This window comes from Cydia fagiglandana, chromosome Z, assembly GCF_963556715.1.
Source record: "Cydia fagiglandana chromosome Z, ilCydFagi1.1, whole genome shotgun sequence".
In the NCBI taxonomy this organism is placed as follows: Eukaryota; Metazoa; Arthropoda; class Insecta; order Lepidoptera; family Tortricidae; genus Cydia; species Cydia fagiglandana.
Genome location: NC_085959.1, coordinates 25,476,317 through 25,495,719, shown reverse-complemented (window position 1 = coordinate 25,495,719; position 19,403 = coordinate 25,476,317). Strand labels below are relative to the sequence as shown.

General features: G+C 35.7%; 1 protein-coding gene across 4 annotated transcripts in view; it reads right to left on the bottom strand.

Moving 5' to 3' along the window:
- Positions 1-239: 239 nt before the first annotated feature.
- The window catches only part of LOC134678081 (anoctamin-1-like), a 39,060-nt gene continuing 19,896 nt past the window's right edge, over positions 240-19,403 (bottom strand). For all 4 annotated transcript variants that reach the window (XM_063536527.1, XM_063536526.1, XM_063536525.1 and 1 more), the window contains 7 exons: positions 18,705-18,853; positions 18,157-18,242; positions 17,658-17,863; positions 16,748-16,917; positions 16,280-16,382; positions 15,608-15,887; positions 240-5,456 (listed from right to left, as the gene is read on the bottom strand). In XM_063536527.1, coding sequence (XP_063392597.1) covers positions 15,624-15,887; positions 16,280-16,382; positions 16,748-16,917; positions 17,658-17,863; positions 18,157-18,242; positions 18,705-18,853 — 978 coding nt within the window. In that variant the 3' untranslated portion in view covers positions 240-5,456; positions 15,608-15,623. The remainder of the gene's footprint in view (positions 5,457-15,607; positions 15,888-16,279; positions 16,383-16,747; positions 16,918-17,657; positions 17,864-18,156; positions 18,243-18,704; positions 18,854-19,403) is intronic.

Here is a 19,403-nt window from a genome sequence, read left to right as displayed (position 1 = left end):
GTAGACTAATAGCGATATTATAGACAAAACATTACACTAGTCATTTTGCGTTCTAGACCATCCGCGAATAACCCATTTGACCGGCTATATTTTAAATAGGGTGCTAAAGGCTTAAATAGGGTGAACATTTATACCGTTACCGTTATAGAAATTGGCCCCAGTTGACTATTACGCACATTAGCCTCAATGCTTTCAACAGACCTCACCGATGGACTTACATCTTAATAAAAATACATATCTTAATATTTTTCTTTATTTTAACTATAAATTTTAAAACAACAAGCAATAAATTGAGGGACATATACATATAAAAAGCTCTATTTTTTCTACAACGGAGATACGTAGCTACAATATCACAAAATTATAGACTTAAACCTTACCAGCCATTAAACATGAGACAAATGTTGTCACTAAACATAAAGACCATATAGACAAAAACATGTTAAAATTTATAGCATAGCGATAAGTACAAACAGTAAAAAAGACACATGTTCAAAAATGTTTTACTTTTCTCACAATTAAGTTCTTACATTTATCAAATTATCACCGTAACAGATACCTAACGTAAAACCACCCAACTAAGTCCAGTTCGGTATCATCATCCATCACTCGTCTCAATCGTTTCTCGTTTACCCTTTTTTCTCTACCTATGAACATATTTTGCCTTAGAACTGCTACTTACCATTAAATTAATTAAATACTTTAAAACTTTTCATAAACATTTTAAAGAAGACATTGAACTTAATTTTGGCCACTAAGTAGTTGGTTGTTTTCACGGTACATAACTATTAAGGTGTTATTTGTCGAATAAGTTATTTAAACTTTGGCAAGCCATATTTGACAGTAGAATATGTGAGCGGAAAGGATCGAACTCACATATATATTTGGGAATTCGCGCCTCTTTCTATTGACAAAGTTGGCGTGAGTATAATTAATTAAAAGGACTTTTCCCTGATTTTTTCTACAGTCATCCGTGAAGATCTTACTGCGCCGCAAAGTATTTTACCCAATATACTATAAGTTAATACATAATTATTATAAGTTATACCTACAACAAAGTTAAAAGCCAGTAGTAAAACATTTTATTACTTATACAAAATACTAGGTACCCTACTAATAACGTTTGGCGTACGAGTTACATATGTATTAATCGTTAAATAGTTTTAAATCAGATAATGAATTTGACTAGGACTAACAAAACAGCCAAAACAAGCAAGTGAATCTTGCACAATAGTCCAATATATCTTAACGCTTACAAATAAGTAGGTAATATACCTGTTACATAAATTCCTAAGGTAAAAAATAAATACAAAGCACCAAGTGTAATAGAAAAATTAGTAGATACTCGTAACTACTACGTATAATCAGTGAATCTGGAGATGGCAGAAAGGAAGCGGCTACATAAACCTAACATATTTGCGTATAGGTATGTTGCATTAATGTCTGTAGGAACAACACCTAATACATAGGACCGCAATATCAAGATTCGTTTTATTGGCCGTCATCTTGCACTAAAGCAGCAGTTCATGCATGAACCAATATTAACGAACACTACCATTATCAAGTTTACGCGGCTGACCTAGCGGAATCTAGACGTTGGTGAATAATAGATCAATAAGCTTCTATGAATCCATCCTCAGATTATGCCTCTAGAAACCTGTGTGCCTATTAGCAGTAATAGCCATCGTGGCAATAGCTTCCGCTACGACAAAGAACTTGTATCTCTTTATCACTCTTTCATATTAGTGCGACAGTGACAGTAATGTTTCGTTCTCTACGAAGCATAAACGTTTGGCATGTTGGCTTCGCATCCTGTTCACCGCTCCATCGTACTTCTAGATATAGCTCACCAAACGAAAGAAAACTAAAAACTGCCAAATAGGGCAAAAAATCATGTATACTCGTATAAGCTAATTTTGGCATAGTTGTGCGAAACAACATACCCACTGATAGATGGAATGAAGCTAACGCATAGGGAAGGGTGTAAAGGTCCCTTTTATAGTTTTTCGCAAATAACTCTTAAACGTTGGCCCATACCAAAAAATAATCATATACTTAACTTTACATAAGTAATCTACATTACATTTTCTATAAAAGATTCTGTACCTATACTTTTTCGCTTTGATCAATATTTAATGAGATATGGAGGGAAGCTGTCCAGGTCATAGCCATAGCGCATCCACAACAGGTCGGAGGAAGGACTAAATCGGGAGTCGTGGAAATCTAGGGGAGAGGCCTTTGCTGGAGTGGGATAAATTGTGATGTAACTTCACAACCCTTCTCGTGTGTCTGGCGACGGTAATTGCTTACCATCAAGCGATTCGTCTGCTCGTCTGATCTTACCCTAATACATGATCTTACCCTAATACATTAACTACTTACTGGCACACCGAACAGATGACGAATCCACACTTGGCAATAGAAATACATAGTAAGGCCCTAAATGAACACTGCAAGTAGCCAGTAACAAGTACAATTTATAGGCGGACGTGGTTACACAACATCGATCCAATACACAAAAAATATCGCTTTAGTTTTTAAGCACAAATATCTTATTGTTAGGGTTCGGGTGTATTGTGTATTATTACGTTCTAATATTATAATATATGTGTAAGTAAAAACATCGAAATAGTCTCAAAAATACCCATTAGGTACTAAAAACTGTTCCTCTTAAAAAAAAAAGGTTCTCTCTGTAGTTCTTTCCATACTACCATTTGTTAGCTAAGTATCGAAAATGTTCGTACCCATGTCTATGTAGGTACAATGATTGTACGAGTTGAGTGTGCCAGTGATGTACCGGCAGATCTAGAATATATTCGCTAATATATATAGGTACTTTACATTACTAATCGGGTGGTGCGTGGTGCCTAGAGAGGTCAGTATAGGTCAGCATATTACAGCCACACTTTATAAATCCATACTGCAATAACGCTACTCGTGATAAATAAATGTAAATAAGAACACAATATAACATCAATTATATCCTCTCCATTATAAATTGTAAATAGATTACTTCAAAAGCCTTTGAGATTCATTTTAGTCTTTTTATTTTATTTTATGCTTAGACACACAAAAGTACAAATGAATAAAGAGTGTTTTCAGGGTTTACCCCTCGACTTGGTCGTGTATGAGACAATTGCACGTTTTAGGTTTTATCCACACTACCACACATACACATAGGTACATATAGGTTAGAAGCGGTTTACAATGCTGGCGGACTCGCTAGTACGTGATATGCCACTTCATCACATTAAGTAGTATCAAGAGTACTTACATTATTTTTCTAAAATCTCTTAAGTAACCGTTAATATTGGTATCAATGTTGGCTAGGCATTCAGGACCATGAATCACAACATGTATATAAATGCGATGCAGTCTATAATTGCACCAATAGAAATTCAAAATTATGATTACTTAACAAGGGTTATTTTGTTTAATATACCTAAATAGTATCCTTCGCTTCAAGCAAAGCAACAAACAGAAAACCTTTCGAGACTAAGTTACGTTTCTTAGTTTATAGATAGCAATATATATTAGGTTCGAAAATTAGGAAATTCACAACGAGTGGCGATTAATTAAAAGACGATCGAAGGGAATGCTTTAAATCGACATGAGTGCCGGAATAAGCACTTTCCGTGCATATGTCGAAAATTTAAAAGGCTATGTACTGTAAAACGTTGTACATTGTACAATACACGTGCGAATAGGTAATTCACAACTCGTGTGGATTTAAAACACTCCCGTCACCACTTGTTGCGCATTTCCTACTTTCCACACTTGTATCATAAATAATATAAAAAATAAAATACGTGCGCGTTAAACTCCTATGTATGGATTTTGTTAATAGGCATTTCTTTGGCGAAGTTTATAATAAATTCAATAATATTATTAACATTACAATTTTTTATATACTACACACTACATTGATAAACTGCACAATTAGAAAATATGTAGATAAATATGTAATATAAATTATAACGCTAAAGCTAAAACATTTATTAATATTATAATTAAGTTAATTTAGTTTCGAGATTCTGTTATTTACGAATTACTTTTCGCTATACACAGGTTCAAGATGTTTTTCATCACCCTTGCTCTTAAGGTGCAGTGCGTTCAGTCAGCAGGGTTCTTGGATCAAAAGACGGTTGCCAAATATATTAATAGCAATCTTAAGGTGCAATATTGGATTACAATACGGCTGCCATATTCAGGCCTTTCTCTAAGGACTTCACCGATTCGAATTCTGATATTGTGACTTTCGCTCGATAGAAAAAAATCACGAAGATAGGAACACATGAAAAATATTTTCAAAAATGAGCAATATTGTGCTTTTGGCACTATTGTGATTATTTTTTATTTTTAAAACTCAAATATAAATTTATAATAAACATGATAAGAGAAATTATTTTTGTTAATTAAAAAGTGTTATGCTTATTTTTATTTTGAACATATGTAGTTTAATTTCGGTTTAAAATATATTTATGTCTTAAAAAATGTTATGTTGGCCATTTTGCACCTATATTAAACGCATGGTAAAGATTACCGAGTAATCTCGAAACCATCGAATTACGTCAACATCGACACATAATAAGGAACCGTAGTACAAAACGTTTGCCTTCGTTAGGGTGGTATTCCACCTGTCCAATGTGCATTTTGTCTCACATTTTACTTAATGAGAGAGTGGGACGCAATGACATTGGACAGACCAAGATATTGGCAGATGGAATACCACCCGTAGCCATTGATCTGCACAATAAAGTCAACGTAGATTCCACTCATTTCATAAATATACGTTAGTACAAAAGTTAATCTTGTCAAAGTAAAGCAAAACGTTATAAACGTAAAACGTTATACGATAATTTCAGGCTCGGTTACACACACGTACACGTGTTGAATTTCGCAGTCATTGTGGCACAGCAAACTTGCGTGTGTTGATGTGCTTGTGCTTGACGTTACGTTGCGTACGCACCCGGTAAGTGGGACCTATATTTAACTCAGTGGACATGACCGGGAAAAGTTAAAGTAGACAGCGCTCCACTGTGGCTAATACCAAGCGTGGCTCACTTCGCGATTTCGTCGCTTTGCAGCAGGTAGCTACAATTACATCCGTTCCACACCAATTTTGGTGGCTAGCCAAAAGCCGCGAGTGGTATATCTGTCCTGATCGTAACAGACGCGTTTTGTTAGAGAGTGAGTCTTCTGTACCTAGTACTATTATGTATATATTCTGTGCTAACACGCGGAAGAGATTGTTCCGCTATCGATGGATCGTTGCGTGTGTGTGTGTGTGTGTGTGTGTGTGGCGGCTGACTAGAGGTGTTCGGGCGGCGGGTGCGCGGCGGGCGGCGGCTGCGTGATGGCGCGCAGCGCCTGGTGGTCGCCGTGCGCCGCCAGGTCGAAGTCCGACCCCGACAGTGACGACGACAGCAGGTGGTTCCACGTCGGCTCCGCCTCATCTGTATTTAACACACACCATTAATACAATTTGTCATACTATGTTTAAAACATATATATTTACCTTGTTACAACTTGTAATAAATTCATTTTTGAAAAGCGTTCTTATATTTGACTAGTGATCCAAAATACTCGAGCCTTTTAGCTCTTTTTTTAGGGCTCGCCTCATATCTTGACGCCTAAAAGGAGCATTCCATGAAATTGTCTACCGTTGTCCCGTACAAACGCGAGTTTTCTGAAGATTAGCAGGTATAGGAGTTTCTTTTTCTGTATCAATTGGTCAAAAATATGACCAGAAAAATAATCGACGGCTTTAAAAGCCGAAAAAAAAGTTCTAATATACGAAATAAAATGCGTTTGTACGGGACAGCCCGTGGAATGCTCCAAAAGGCTAATTAAGCCTTTTCTATTTAATTAGTAAAATAGGCTTTTAGCCTTTTAGGCGTCTAGAGATGTCTCGAAAGAGAGTCTCTTGGATCACTACTTTTGACATGTGAAAAAAATACAATAACTACCAAAATGAAATAAATCACTTATATATATTCATAGGCTCTCTTATTATAAGAAATTTATATTATGATGTGAATGTTTGAAAATGCTTGAAGCGGTGTACTAAGCTATTGTAAAAAGCAAGTTTATTTATTTAGGTAAATCCTAAGGCAAGTGTTCAAAAAACCCTGCTTGCGTAAAATAAAATTTTATGTTTCTTTCTAAGTTTACACATACAAATACAAAAACCAACGTGTTTGCTCAGTTAACACAGTTATTACATATTTTAAGTGTATTAGTGTATAGAGGTATATTATCATTGTTATTTAGACTGATCGAAAATTTGGCTGCTTGCGACTGATTTAGGTATATTTGATAGGTGGTTCTCCTTGCTCGATTTTCATACAACTTTCTTGGCACCCTAGCTCCTTGTATATAGGGTTTCTTCACTTGTATATGTAATGTTTGGGTAGTATATATATTTCTGTCTTCGCTTAACGTAAAAAAAATACTAGATTTTGATTAAAATTATTAAGAAAAAAGCCTTTGAATATTGGTAAAATTTTGCCTCATTGCTTGTTTGTGTGAGTGATGCTTATAGTATCGGTGTAATTCTAACATGGCGACTTCATTTGACAAGTAATCATTTTTAATTTGTCAAAGGTGTAACAGATGGCACTTTAAAACCGCAACACAGATTACCTGTGTATTTTGTTTTATTTTCACTCAATAGAGGGAGGTATATTTAATGCACAAAGCATGTTACGAGTATACCTACTCATTTAAGAATCTCCTTTCTGATATAATTTCATTCCCAGATTTAATATAACTTAATTATTATTATGAGTATTACACAATAAAATACATTTATATATTTATAGAAAGGTCAGTCCAAACAATCATTCGCGTTACGGTCGTCCACCGAAAACCCTTGTGAATTCTGCTTTCGTTTCGGTAAATGTTCTCTGGAAAAGCCTATATTTATTGTAACAATGATTTTTAAACTAAAATACCTAGCTATATTTTTCTCAAAAATAGGTATGTGGAGAAAAATGTCATCTTCTTGTAAATAAACAAGATTCTATAATATCTTCTGCTTGTGCATAACAATAACATTAGTAGATGATATTTTTAGGGTTCCGTACCCAAAGGGTAAAACGGGACCCTATTACTAAGACTTCGCTGTCCGTCCGTCTGTCCGTCTGTCTGTCACCAGGCTGTATCTAACGAACCGTGATAGCTAGACAGTTGAAATTTTCACAGATGATGTATTTCTGTTGCCGCTATAACAACAAATACTAAAAACAGAATAAAATAAAGATTTAAATGGGGCTCCCATACAACAAACGTGATTTTTGACCAAAGTTAAGCAACGTCGGGAGTGGTCAGTACTTGGATGGGTGACCGTTTTTTTTTTGCTTTTTTTTTTTGTTTTTTTTTTTTGCATTATGGTACGGAACCCTTCGTGCGCGAGTCAGACTCGCACTTGCCTGGTTTTTTTTCAAAAATGCTGCCTTTCACCCGAGTTTTTACACTCTACTTTTCATTTCGCATACGAGGAAAGTAAAATGCCTGTGTTTTTTTAAATACATTTTTATAGTAGGTATTTTTGAGAGTAGGTATTTTCAATTAACAATTTGGCCAAAAGTAATTTATGGAATGGGGAGTCAAATATCAGAATGGAAATTGTATAACAATGCCCAAATTTCAATTGCTTATTGTAAAAAGAATAATAAAATCGTACTTGGAATTGGAACCTAAACTGCTCTAGTGCAGAAACGTATCATTTCCTGCACACCTTTTACAACAACAATGACCCTCTTTCATATATTCGGTCAAATTGTGCTTTTTGAAAAACTAATTATAGCCAGCCTTTTATGAATGTAGTATGATACCTTAGGGTATGGTGCTTTACGCACACTAGCGTCCCTTCCCCTCCCCCTGACGCAACCCACCCTTTTTGCATGAAATATGTCCCGGTTCACAGTTTTTTACATTTTTTGAGGAAAGTATACATTTAAAGAAAAAAGTGTCAATGAAAGAAATAATCCTTAATAAATTCTTAATAAAAAAGGTCATATTCATTTTTTTTATATGATGCACCTAATTCATGTATTAGCTTGTCAAAATTCGAAATAACATAGTTTTTACTTAGGGTTCGAAACTCATTTATTATACACGGTGTAACATGAGGAAACCGAATAATTTTAACAGCGTATTCCTGATCACATTTAGAGACAAAAATGTCCTATAAACTTTTTTGAAATTCGCCTAGTTTCAGAGTTAATACCAATAAAAAAAACAAGTTTCTATTGTTACATAGTTCAAAACGCCTTTTTGATGGCGATGTTGCTACTATGGGATTTAGTCTAAATATCCTTATTGATATGTCAAAAAGTGACAAGTAACACTTTGCAAAAACTAAGTTTTACGAAGAAAAAAACCATTTTAAGTGACAATTTTACCAATAGCATTTAATTTTTATATACAAATTCATTCATAAAATTAAAAAAAAAAACCAAACAAAATTTTTTTTTTGGCGAAATTGACCTAAACACATATTACATCTTTTCCTTTTTTTTGACCTCATGTATACATTTTAGGATAAAAGTGTCAATGAAAGAAATAGTTCCTTATTAAATTCTTAGTGAAAAAGGTTATGGTATATGTTTTATATAATTTAAGAAAGATTGTTAGTGAACCAGTTGTTTTGACGGCATATCAAGCCTATGTAACATCAACACTAAGGTATGGCATTATATTTTGGGCAAACTCAGTTGACAGAGAAGTAGCGTTTAAAGCGCAAAAAAGATGCATTAGATCATTGTGTGGAATTCAGCAACTGGGTTCATGTAAACCATATTTTAAAAAATTAGGACTATTAACTCTACCTTGTTTGTATATTTTCGAAATTGTAATTTTTGTTAAAAGTAATCCCCACTTATTTCAACAGTTTAAGAGTAAACGTCTTTGGAACAAAATAAATTCAATGCCTTCCAAAACAGCATTATATAGGAAAAGTATATTTGGAATGGCCCCACAAATTTTTAATAAAATACCGAATGAATTAAGAAATTTAGAGGATATGACAAGTTTTAAAAGTAAAGTTTTTAAATATTTAGTTGACAAAACATATTATAGTGTAAGCGAATTTTTGTTAGACTATAATTAATGGTAACTGTGCACAGCATGTAGTCACAGTCCATTAATGACAAATAATTGTACGCCTTATGGCACAACATAGTGATACAACAGTAATACTATAAGATCTGTACTTATGTACTATTCATACCTATGTTGGACAAATAAACGATTTTGTATTTTGTATTTTGAAGGTTATATTCATTTTATAACACTTATTATACAAGGTGTCCTCAAGAAATGCGAAAGATTTTATTTCTGAGGTCAAATTAAAAGAAGGAAAAAATGTTTGTATGAGTTTAGGTCAATTTCGCCGAAAACAATTTTTTTTATTGTTTTTAGGGTTCCGTACCTCAAAAGGAAAAAACGGAACCCTTATAGGATCACTCGTGCGTCTGTCTGTCTGTCCGTCTGTCACAGCCGATTTTCTCCGGAACCACTGGACCAATCAAGTTGAAATCTGGTACACATATGTAAGTTTGTAAACAAATGAATTTTAAACATGGGGGCCACTTTTGGGGGGTAAAAGAAAAAATAAAAAAATAAAAAATTTCAAACTATATCATGTTACATATCAAATGAAAGAGCTTATTGCAAGGATCTCAAATATATATTTTTTATAATTTTCGAATAAACAGTTTAGAAGTTATTCAAGAAAATAGGCAAAATTTGACTATTCCCTCCTCTCCCTTTATTTCCGAAACTACTAGGTTTAAAATTTTGAAAAAATACATTAAATAGGTCTATACCTATAGATGACAGGAAAACCTATTAGAAATGTACAGTCAAGCGTGAGTCGGACTTAATTACAGTTTTTGATCCGACTCCTACGGATTTTTTAAAGATTTCACTCACGTTTCGCATAAATAATGTTTAGTTTTAAGTTTATAACATACATATGTATGTTAGTCTGTAAGGTATTTGTAATATGGGCCTTGTTCCCTGAATTAAATATCTAAATAAATAAAATAAAAAATACATTGTTAAAAATTGTGTAATATACGGAATCCTTGGAACGCGAGTCCGACTCGCACTTGGCCGCCATTTTTTAATTTTTTGAATATATATGTATGTAGGTACATAAAAAGTAAATGTTATTGGTAAACTTGTCAGTTAACATCGATTTTTACTTTTTTTTCGTAAAACATAGTTTTTGCAACGTGTTACTTAATTGTCACTTTTTGACATATCAATAAGGATATTTAGACTAAATCCCATAGTAAAAACATCGCCATCAAAAAGGCGTTTTGAACTATATAACATTAAAAACTTGTTTTATTTTTTTAAATTGGTATTAACTCTGAAACTAGCCGCATTTCAAAAAAGTTTATAGGACATTTTTGTCTCTAAATATGATCAGGAATACGCTGTCAAAATTATTCGGTTTCCTCGTGTTACACCGTGTATAATAAATGAGTTTCGAATCCTAAGTAAAAACTATGTTATTTCGAATTTTAACAAGCTAATACATGAATGTGCATCATGTAAAAAAATCAATATGACCTTTTATTAAGAATTTAAAGGATTATTTCTTTCATTGACACTTTTTTCCTAAAATATATTCTTTCCTCAAAAAATGTAAAAACCTGTGAACCGGGACATATTTCATGCAAAAAGGGGGGGTTGCGTCAGGGGGAGGGGAAGGGACGCTAGTGTGCGTAAAGCACCATACCCTATGGTATCATACTACATTCATAAAAGGCTGGCTATAATTAGTTTGTCTTCCCCATACATTAGAACACAATTTAACCGAATCAATAGCATGAGAAATGAAACGGATATTTCTTGTTTTCTTTGCATTAGCATTTTTCTCTCGATAATTTAATCAATTTGCAACATAAGTAGAAGAATCCTCATATATCCATAAATATCAAAATATAAAAGGACATACATTTTCAGAAGAATTCCCCGTGCGACGTTGCCAAATGGTTTAAAGTACAACATGCTCGCAACGTTTGGATGTCAATAACTCGACAATGAAAAATTATATTTCAAATCAATTCAAACTTGATATTTTTGACAGTAATGGGTTACTTAAATAAGAAGGCATTTTTCGCCCGGGTCTACTATGGTCAAATGGTCTAGTGGCTTTTAGCTACTGAGTATAAGTCTAACAAGTTGAACAGCATGACAGGGTTCAAACCACGAACAAAGACTCATTTCTTTTTGTATTTATTTATTTATTTTGTTTCATCTTTTTGGAAATTTTATATGCCTTATTTTAAAAGTTATTTTAAGTAAATGTGTTGTATTTGATTATTTCATGTAGGTATATCATTTCAATAAAATTTTGGAAACTTATTTTATACCTGGTCAAGCAAATCTTGTCAGTAAAAAAACCGGGCAAGTGCGAGTCGGACTCGCGCACGAAGGGTTCCGTACCATAATGCAAAAAAAAACAAAAAAAAAGCAAAAAAAAACGGTCACCCATCCAAGTACTGACCACTCCCGACGTTGCTTAACTTTGGTCAAAAATCACGTTTGTTGTATGGGAGCCCCATTTAAATCTTTATTTTATTCTGTTTTTAGTATTTGTTGTTATAGCGGCAACAGAAATACATCATCTGTGAAAATTTCAACTGTCTAGCTATCACGGTTCGTGAGATACAGCCTGGTGACAGACGGACGGACGGACGGACGGACGGACAGCGAAGTCTTAGTAATAGGGTCCCGTTTTACCCTTTGGGTACGGAACCCTAAAAAGGCGCGAAATCCAAATGTTCTATGAACGATATCCCTTCGCGCCTACATTTTTCAAATTTGCCGCCTTTTTCTACTGACAAGATCTGCTTGACCAGCTATACTTCGTCGATAGTTGACTTCTTATGTACCTATTCTGCGATCTTAATTAGCCTCATGCATGACTTTTTTTTAATTATTTTAATCATTATTTATATCCTTTGAAAACCGGAAAATAAAAATACTTTTATAAATCTTCCCATAATATTATTAAAAAATAGTTAAAATACTGAAAATATTTTACTCACGTAAGTTTAGTTTCCAAGAATATTATACGCTTAAAATAATTCAAAAGAGAATGCTAAAATTATAAAATAAAAAAAAACTGGCATTGTCGGGGTTTGAACCATGTATCTTAGCTACAATCTGATTTTTTTCAAAATAGAGGCTACGGGTGCCACGAGCACATGACAGTTGATGGTCGAAAACATTAGTTGCTTCTGAATGCCTTGTAATTCTTAATCGTTGCTCAAACAAGAATTTATTATTTAATTTCCAATCTTTTTTCAACAATAAACATTTCATCCGCTGCGCCCTCTAGGTTACTTTACTGTAACATTACGAATCTGCTGACATTTGACACTGACTTTAAGGTGACTTTAAGTACGTAAGTGTGCGTGAATGCAAGAAATTGCAATATTTTGCAGTTGGATTCCGGTAATAACGAAATGAGACAATGTTGAGTTGAACATGTCTCGATTTGGATGTAGTATTTTTTATAGTTTTCGCACATATCAGCACATCTTATGAAACTTTGTATTTTGGGAGAAATAGTGAAAATCCACAATTCGTGCACAGTGACGCCATCTTTTGGCTGATAATCGGCATCCCATCCCTAGACATCCACCTTAACAATAAATATTGTATCATAATATAACGTCCTTCCACCAGAAAACCCCCACAAAACTACTGACTGCCCAACCGCCTGAGATAACTGGTTGTCTACCAGCTTAAAACTGTTGGGATAACATCCAATCAAGTATTTCAAATTGAACTGGCTGTCTGTCGTACAATACACTGTGTTTTTATTGAATTCCGTTAACTTCGGGATATGGTTAAGTACGTTTAAGAGAACTAAATAGCACAGTTCATAAAAAAAAATTTTTTTTTGCATTTTATCAAAAAAAATAAGTTTAAATAGTAATTAAATGAAGCATATAGCGTTGTTTTAACATGGGCATTACATTTAACTCAATCAAACAATTGAAATATGTGACATATCAATATCATCTCGAACATCGATCGACCGAGATTGTACTTAAGTTTAGTGCAAATTAGCAAATGTATGAACTCATTCTAAACACTAATCAATATGTAAACCGGCCCTAAGGCAAGTGTACACGCTTGTAGAGGCCTTATAGGAAAAAAAAATTTGACTATCTCCGAAATGGAGTTAATTAGAATATCGGTGTCTTTGTGAAAGTTACTTGATTTAAGTTCAGGAATGCACCCTTGAAATTAACGGAAATTAAAAAAAAAACACGGTGTATAAAAGAGTAGATTTAGTAGTAGATAGAACCCCATAAAAATCTTCCATTGGTTACTGAACACCAAGCTCCATTCCATAATGTATACTTAAATATTAATACCACCCAGACCAAACTAAAGATGTTAAGAATATTTACTTATGGATAGACAAGCAACCTCCAGGTGAAGTACTGCCGCCATCAGAGATATCCGAGCGGCCATGGTGCTCAAAAATATCTATACACGCCCTCTACCGCCTTGACAATAGAGGCGTGTTCAGATATTTAGGTTCTGATGGCGACTTTACTTAATGCAAAGTATTCAAACATTATTCGGGACTTATGTGGTCATATCAGACATATCTATTTTTTTGATTATATAATTTCGGGGTCGGTCCCATAATAAAAGTTGCTCAGCATAATCCCAGAACCTTCCTGGCGATGGGGTGCAGTTATCTTTTTTGCCTGGACCCTATAGTCACTTTTCGACATGTGCCAGCCCACCCTTCGAGTTTGAAAAAAACTACATAATATAGTCTATGGACTCAACAAAGATTCGTTGATTGTATAAGATGTGTGAAACCTAAGAAAAAAATATGCTCCCGAATTGATTAATCTAATACAAGCAATGAATGTTAAGCCGACCACTGACTAACAGTCCGCCGGACGGTATCGGCCGGTCAGTTGTTCGGAACTGTCAAATTTTTGTTCTAACTGACAGGCCGATATCGTCTGGCGGCATGTTAGTCAGTGGTCGGCTTGAGGTCTCAAATAAGGGCACATTTACATTTGCTTAGACAAGGTTGCATAAGTGTATACGCGGCTCAAGACCTCCTTCTGCAAGTGTGCGATTCTGAATCCCTTGTCGAATAAGTTTTGTGGTAATCGTGCATGTTAGCTAAAATAGCGATGGTTTATTGCAATTTCAAGTCCCATATAATATTAAATTAGTATAATGAATAATTCGTGGTCTTAATTCGTAAATTGAACCACACATCATCCCAAACATGCAGTTATTTCATAAAACTTGGAAAACTCACTCACGGCAGAACTACTCACTCCAAAATCTCGAACCTGTTACTACTTTAAACCAAATCATTAGCATTATGAAGCCAGCCTTAGTAATAATAACATGTAAGCTACTTGCGAATAACATCCTCAGAACATGTGAACTCATTTAGTTGGGCGCTATCGCAATTAGCTTAATGAGACTGCATTGGATGTGAATGATATATAAATAAATCTTCGAGTAATCATGATAATATTATGTACAACGCCAAGCAGATTTGACAAAGCTGGCATGTTATAATGTATAATACATACTTTAATCGTAATCGTTGGGCATATTAAGTGTCCTAGTTAAAACCTATTCTAAACCTGTTTTAATAAAACATATTAGAAGGTTGTATGTTTTACCCGCCCACACTCGAATGAATTTTAATTCAAGCAAGATTAAAAAAAATCTTAATTTAGCATGTATATCATAATATCCAAACATCAGCGGGCGTAGCATGGTTTCATTTTTATCGCCTATCACTATGCCCGTCACTTTTTCACTTACATACTTGTTAAAACGTGACAGGCATGGTTACAATAAGCGATAAAAATGCGACCGTGCTATAGCCGCTGATGGTATAAAATTGTCTATGGAAAATGTGTCCCGTCGAGGTTTACATTGGGATACCCACCTATAATTTAAGAGGGATTTAAATTTTATCGGGTCAGAGGTGTAGGGTTAGAGCCGAGGTAGCGAAGTCATATGCGTATCTTTATTAAGGTAGAAAATCAGCATAATGACTTCAGTGAATGTGGTTGGTATCTTCTGAAAATTGATTAGGACACTTAAAGTGCGAGCACCGTAACGTAATGTATCTAATTTTGAAAAAGGTATTAAATTAAGAAATGCCAATAAAAACGCAATCCCTCATCCGTTGCGTACAACAGTAACGTGTGTTGTTATCTAATGTTTCTTGGATTTTAGGAGTGTGTAACAATAGGCGTCCAATTAAATTCTAGTAGCATCTAGCACAAACAACACAGTCTTTTAATAGTTTATGTTCACTGAGGTTTATAAAAATCTAATTAAATTCATTAGCAAACAGTTTAAAAAATGCGGTTTATGCAATTCGATATGGAAGTTTAATGCACGGGTTACTTTACTTTTCTCTGCGAGTGACGACGTATGTCTCAGCTCTTCGTCCCCTTTTATAATTAAAACAATATCCATTTTATGTTACAAGTATTTATAAACCAGTGAACGTAAACCGTGTTAGTAATAATAACATATAATATAAAAAGCATCCAGCCAGATACGATACCGTGACCGCGTGTTAACTAAACGGGCGTGTCGAGCGGGAGGTGACCTTGGGGTCTGGCGCACGCGTCGCCTTGCGCGGGCGCGGACGCGGGCGGGGTGACGGGCGCGGGCGCGGAGGCGGAGGCGGTGGAGCGCGTGCGGCCCGGCAGCGAGCGCGCGCGCGTCTCGTCCAGGATGAAGCTGTTGATGACGTAGGCCTCGCGCCGGATGCGGTCGCGCAAGTCGCCCGACATGTCCGGGATCGCCCACCGCACTATTATCATCACCAGCGCCACCACGTTCTGCGTGCCAAACAAATTTTTGTGATACATCGTTGCTAATGCTCAATGTTAATAGGCAATCCGGATAGGTGTCCAAAATGATATGTCCAGAGTGCCCAGACTCAATATGTGCTCAGATTACTTTCAGCACCGCTTAGAAACTTGTACTCCTTAATGTTACAAGAACTATTTACAGTATTTAGACGCGTAAACATTGTATAATTAATTTAGTAACGAAAGAAAAACAATAAGCTTATGAATTATCATCCATCACCATTCATTTACACATTTGGTAGATAAAGAGACGAAGATTGATCAATGATTCTAATAATTGTAGAATTTAAGAATTATTTATTATGAAATATTAAAAATTGCAAAATTTAACTACAGTAGGTTCGTATATAAGTGTTTACCTCAAAAACGACGATAAATGCGAGTCTAGCGCCCATGTTGTGCCAGTAGAGGTTGCTGCGCTGGTAGTTGTGGTCGTCGCCCGAGTGCCAGTAGCCCGGGAAGCTGCACAATTACAATAGCGTCAGTACCTACCTACACGCCACAAGCCCGCGCCACTAATTAACCACAAAACATCTTTTTTTCTTGCTTTGCTTGATTTCGAAGTAAACAAATTGGATTTAAGAATCAGACACGGTCATAATCGTGCTTGTTTATTATTTTAAAACAATTTTATCATTCCACTGACTTGCACGCGCACTCATTTCGAACCTAGAAATGAGTCCGCGCGAACGTTTCCTATTAGGAAACAGGTCAAACCATCAGAATGCGCACCTGAAAATCCGAAATGTAGGTACCTATAGTTCGGCTGGCCGAATAAGTATAGAGATAGTAGAGAGATAGATGTTAGCATCGTGGAGTTCGTTTACCTGCAGGTGGTCTCGTTGTAGCTGTTCCTGGCGTTGGGCGGCACGTGCTCGAGCACGGTGACGTCGAAGTCGGCCAGCGTGTGGTTCACGTAGTTGTCCAGCGAGCCCTCGTTCGCGAACTGGTACACCAGCCGGGGGATGAAGTCCGACGTGAACGCGATTATGAAACCCTGCACATATTAAATAGTGTCTTTATTGATTCATATCCTAATAAATTAGAGTTTCCTAGGATAGCGGTGCCGTCATATAGCGGCCAAATACTTAATACGACATCCATATTTAGCCGTATTATTCAGTATGGAGACGGCCGCTATATGACGGCACCGCTATCCTAGGAAAACCGATCTTAAGGGCTCATTTAGATGGCGCGCGAACTCGCATGCGATTTTAGTTACATTGCAGACCAGGTTACGTCAATTGAGCCTGATCAAATAACGCAATGTAATGAAACTCGCATGCGAGTTCTCGCACCGTCTAAATGAGACCTAATTGAGTTACTTGCCACATGACTATTAAGAAGTATGTGTATTAAAAGATACGCTTATTTCCTAGTTATCATACAACATTTATTTCACAGCAGTATGAAGTTATTAAATTTACTCACTAAAATCACTGACAATAGGTACAATATAAAAAATGTTATCGCGCTTTCAATTATTTTAAAATTAACCATAAATCCTATCCTATAAAGGGTTAATACATTGTATAGGTCACAGGTTACTTTTCTCAAACTAATTCATAGTAACAAATTATTTTGACGTGATGATTTGACTGGTTATTAGTGATTAGGAAACTAGCCTGTTATTAGAGAAAGCGGATCCAATAACGTGTAGAGAAAAAAACTGGTGTAGATTACACCACCTTATATATATATATATATTTTTTTTATGTAGAAAAAAAGTGTGCTCACGTTAGTGATGATGCTAAGTTTCCCGATGGAGTCGAGGATGCGGTACCAGACGCCGATGTCGTTGACGCGCTGCGGCACGGGCCGCCGGTAGCACGAGAGGAACTTCTTGGCGTCCAGCCGCATCTCCAGCACGTTGTTGATGAGCGCGAACAGCGGCGCTAGCGGGAACGCCGCCACGAAGATCGTCACGAAACCGTACTGCAACACTACGCACGCCACGAGATACCGTAAACATTTACGTACTTACTGCCCAGGGAGCGCTAGCCAACATGATAATCGTTACCGTTTTTTACGTATCGGGGCATTTTCACTTAAAATTACAAAAATATCAGTATGCTGTCGTACTATGCTGGGAACGAATAATTACGTTACCATTTCCATATAATAGGTAATATTTAAATTTCTATTGGCGTTAACTGTCACTTTGTTCGGGCCCCAACCCGCTGCTCGTTTACGGAGCAAAGAGAATTAATTGTAAAAATATATTAAAGTCACTTACCCATTTCTAAATATTCGGGAAAAAGACCCATGTTGCCGAAATCGACTAGTTTGAAATCTTTCACCCACTGCAATGGACTTTTAATCCTGAAAACGAAAACAAACGACATTTGGTTAAATATTATTGATCGTTTTAGAGTTAGTTTTATGTGTCTTGTTTTATTAAACGTAAAATATTATTTTATTACCCGACAGCGGCGAAGCTAAAAGGGAATTATTTACAGTTAGATTCCAGGACAATAAGTCATGTCGCAAGCGCAAGTCCGTGGCCATCCGTTTATTTGAACAACTTATTTAAGATTCCAATCTCATATGTTTAAAGAAATATAAAAACTACTTATAGTGCTCACTCCATACTTTTACATGGTTTTCCTTACTTAGTGATAATAAGTTGTATGGGAGGTGTGTTAAAACTTAATCCTAAAATTAATAACTTTTAAACTTGCTTAAAATATTTACTTATCTTAAACTTATTATGAATGGGTTTTTATCTATGTTTGGAGTGCACACTCTAACCTCCCTCCCTCATAACCCTATGGGGATACATACCGGTTTTTCCTCCCGATGGTGCGTATGATGTACCACCACTTGAGCAAGTAGGGCATGAGCATCTCGACGACCGTGTTGATGAACTGCTTGCCCACCATGATGATGGCCAGCTGGATGGACAGCTCCAGCAGGCAGCCGCCGGGCGAGCACTGTCCAATCGCAACCACAACACAATTATTACTTGCTACATTGAACCTTTTATCCTTAACAGTTTAGTACATATTGATATGCCACACATTTTAAAAATAATAAATTCGGGTCTCTATTGTTTCCCAAATAGTTTTAAGTCATAATGAATTTTTCGATTGTCCGAATTTTCGTTGGACATAATTGGTTTTCTCAGAAACGCGTAACTTTTCAGGATTGCCATAAAACAAACCTAACCTGGTTAGGTTAGGTTTGTTTTATGGCAATAGATAGGTTTATCTATAGAATAACCTTGCGAAAATCCTGAAAGTTAACGGTTTCAGATTTATGACTAAAGATAATATGACAAACATTCATTATGACTTAAAACTTTATGGGAAACCAAGGGAACGGGGTAAATTCACTCGCATGGAATCAGCGATATTGCTTCAAGAGTGAATACACTGGATTAAACCTATCTAAACTTCAGCATCAATACGTACAGTATCTCTAATAAATAATTTGTACAAGTGCGTGTCAGACCGAAACCCCAACAGGGGCGTACAATTACAG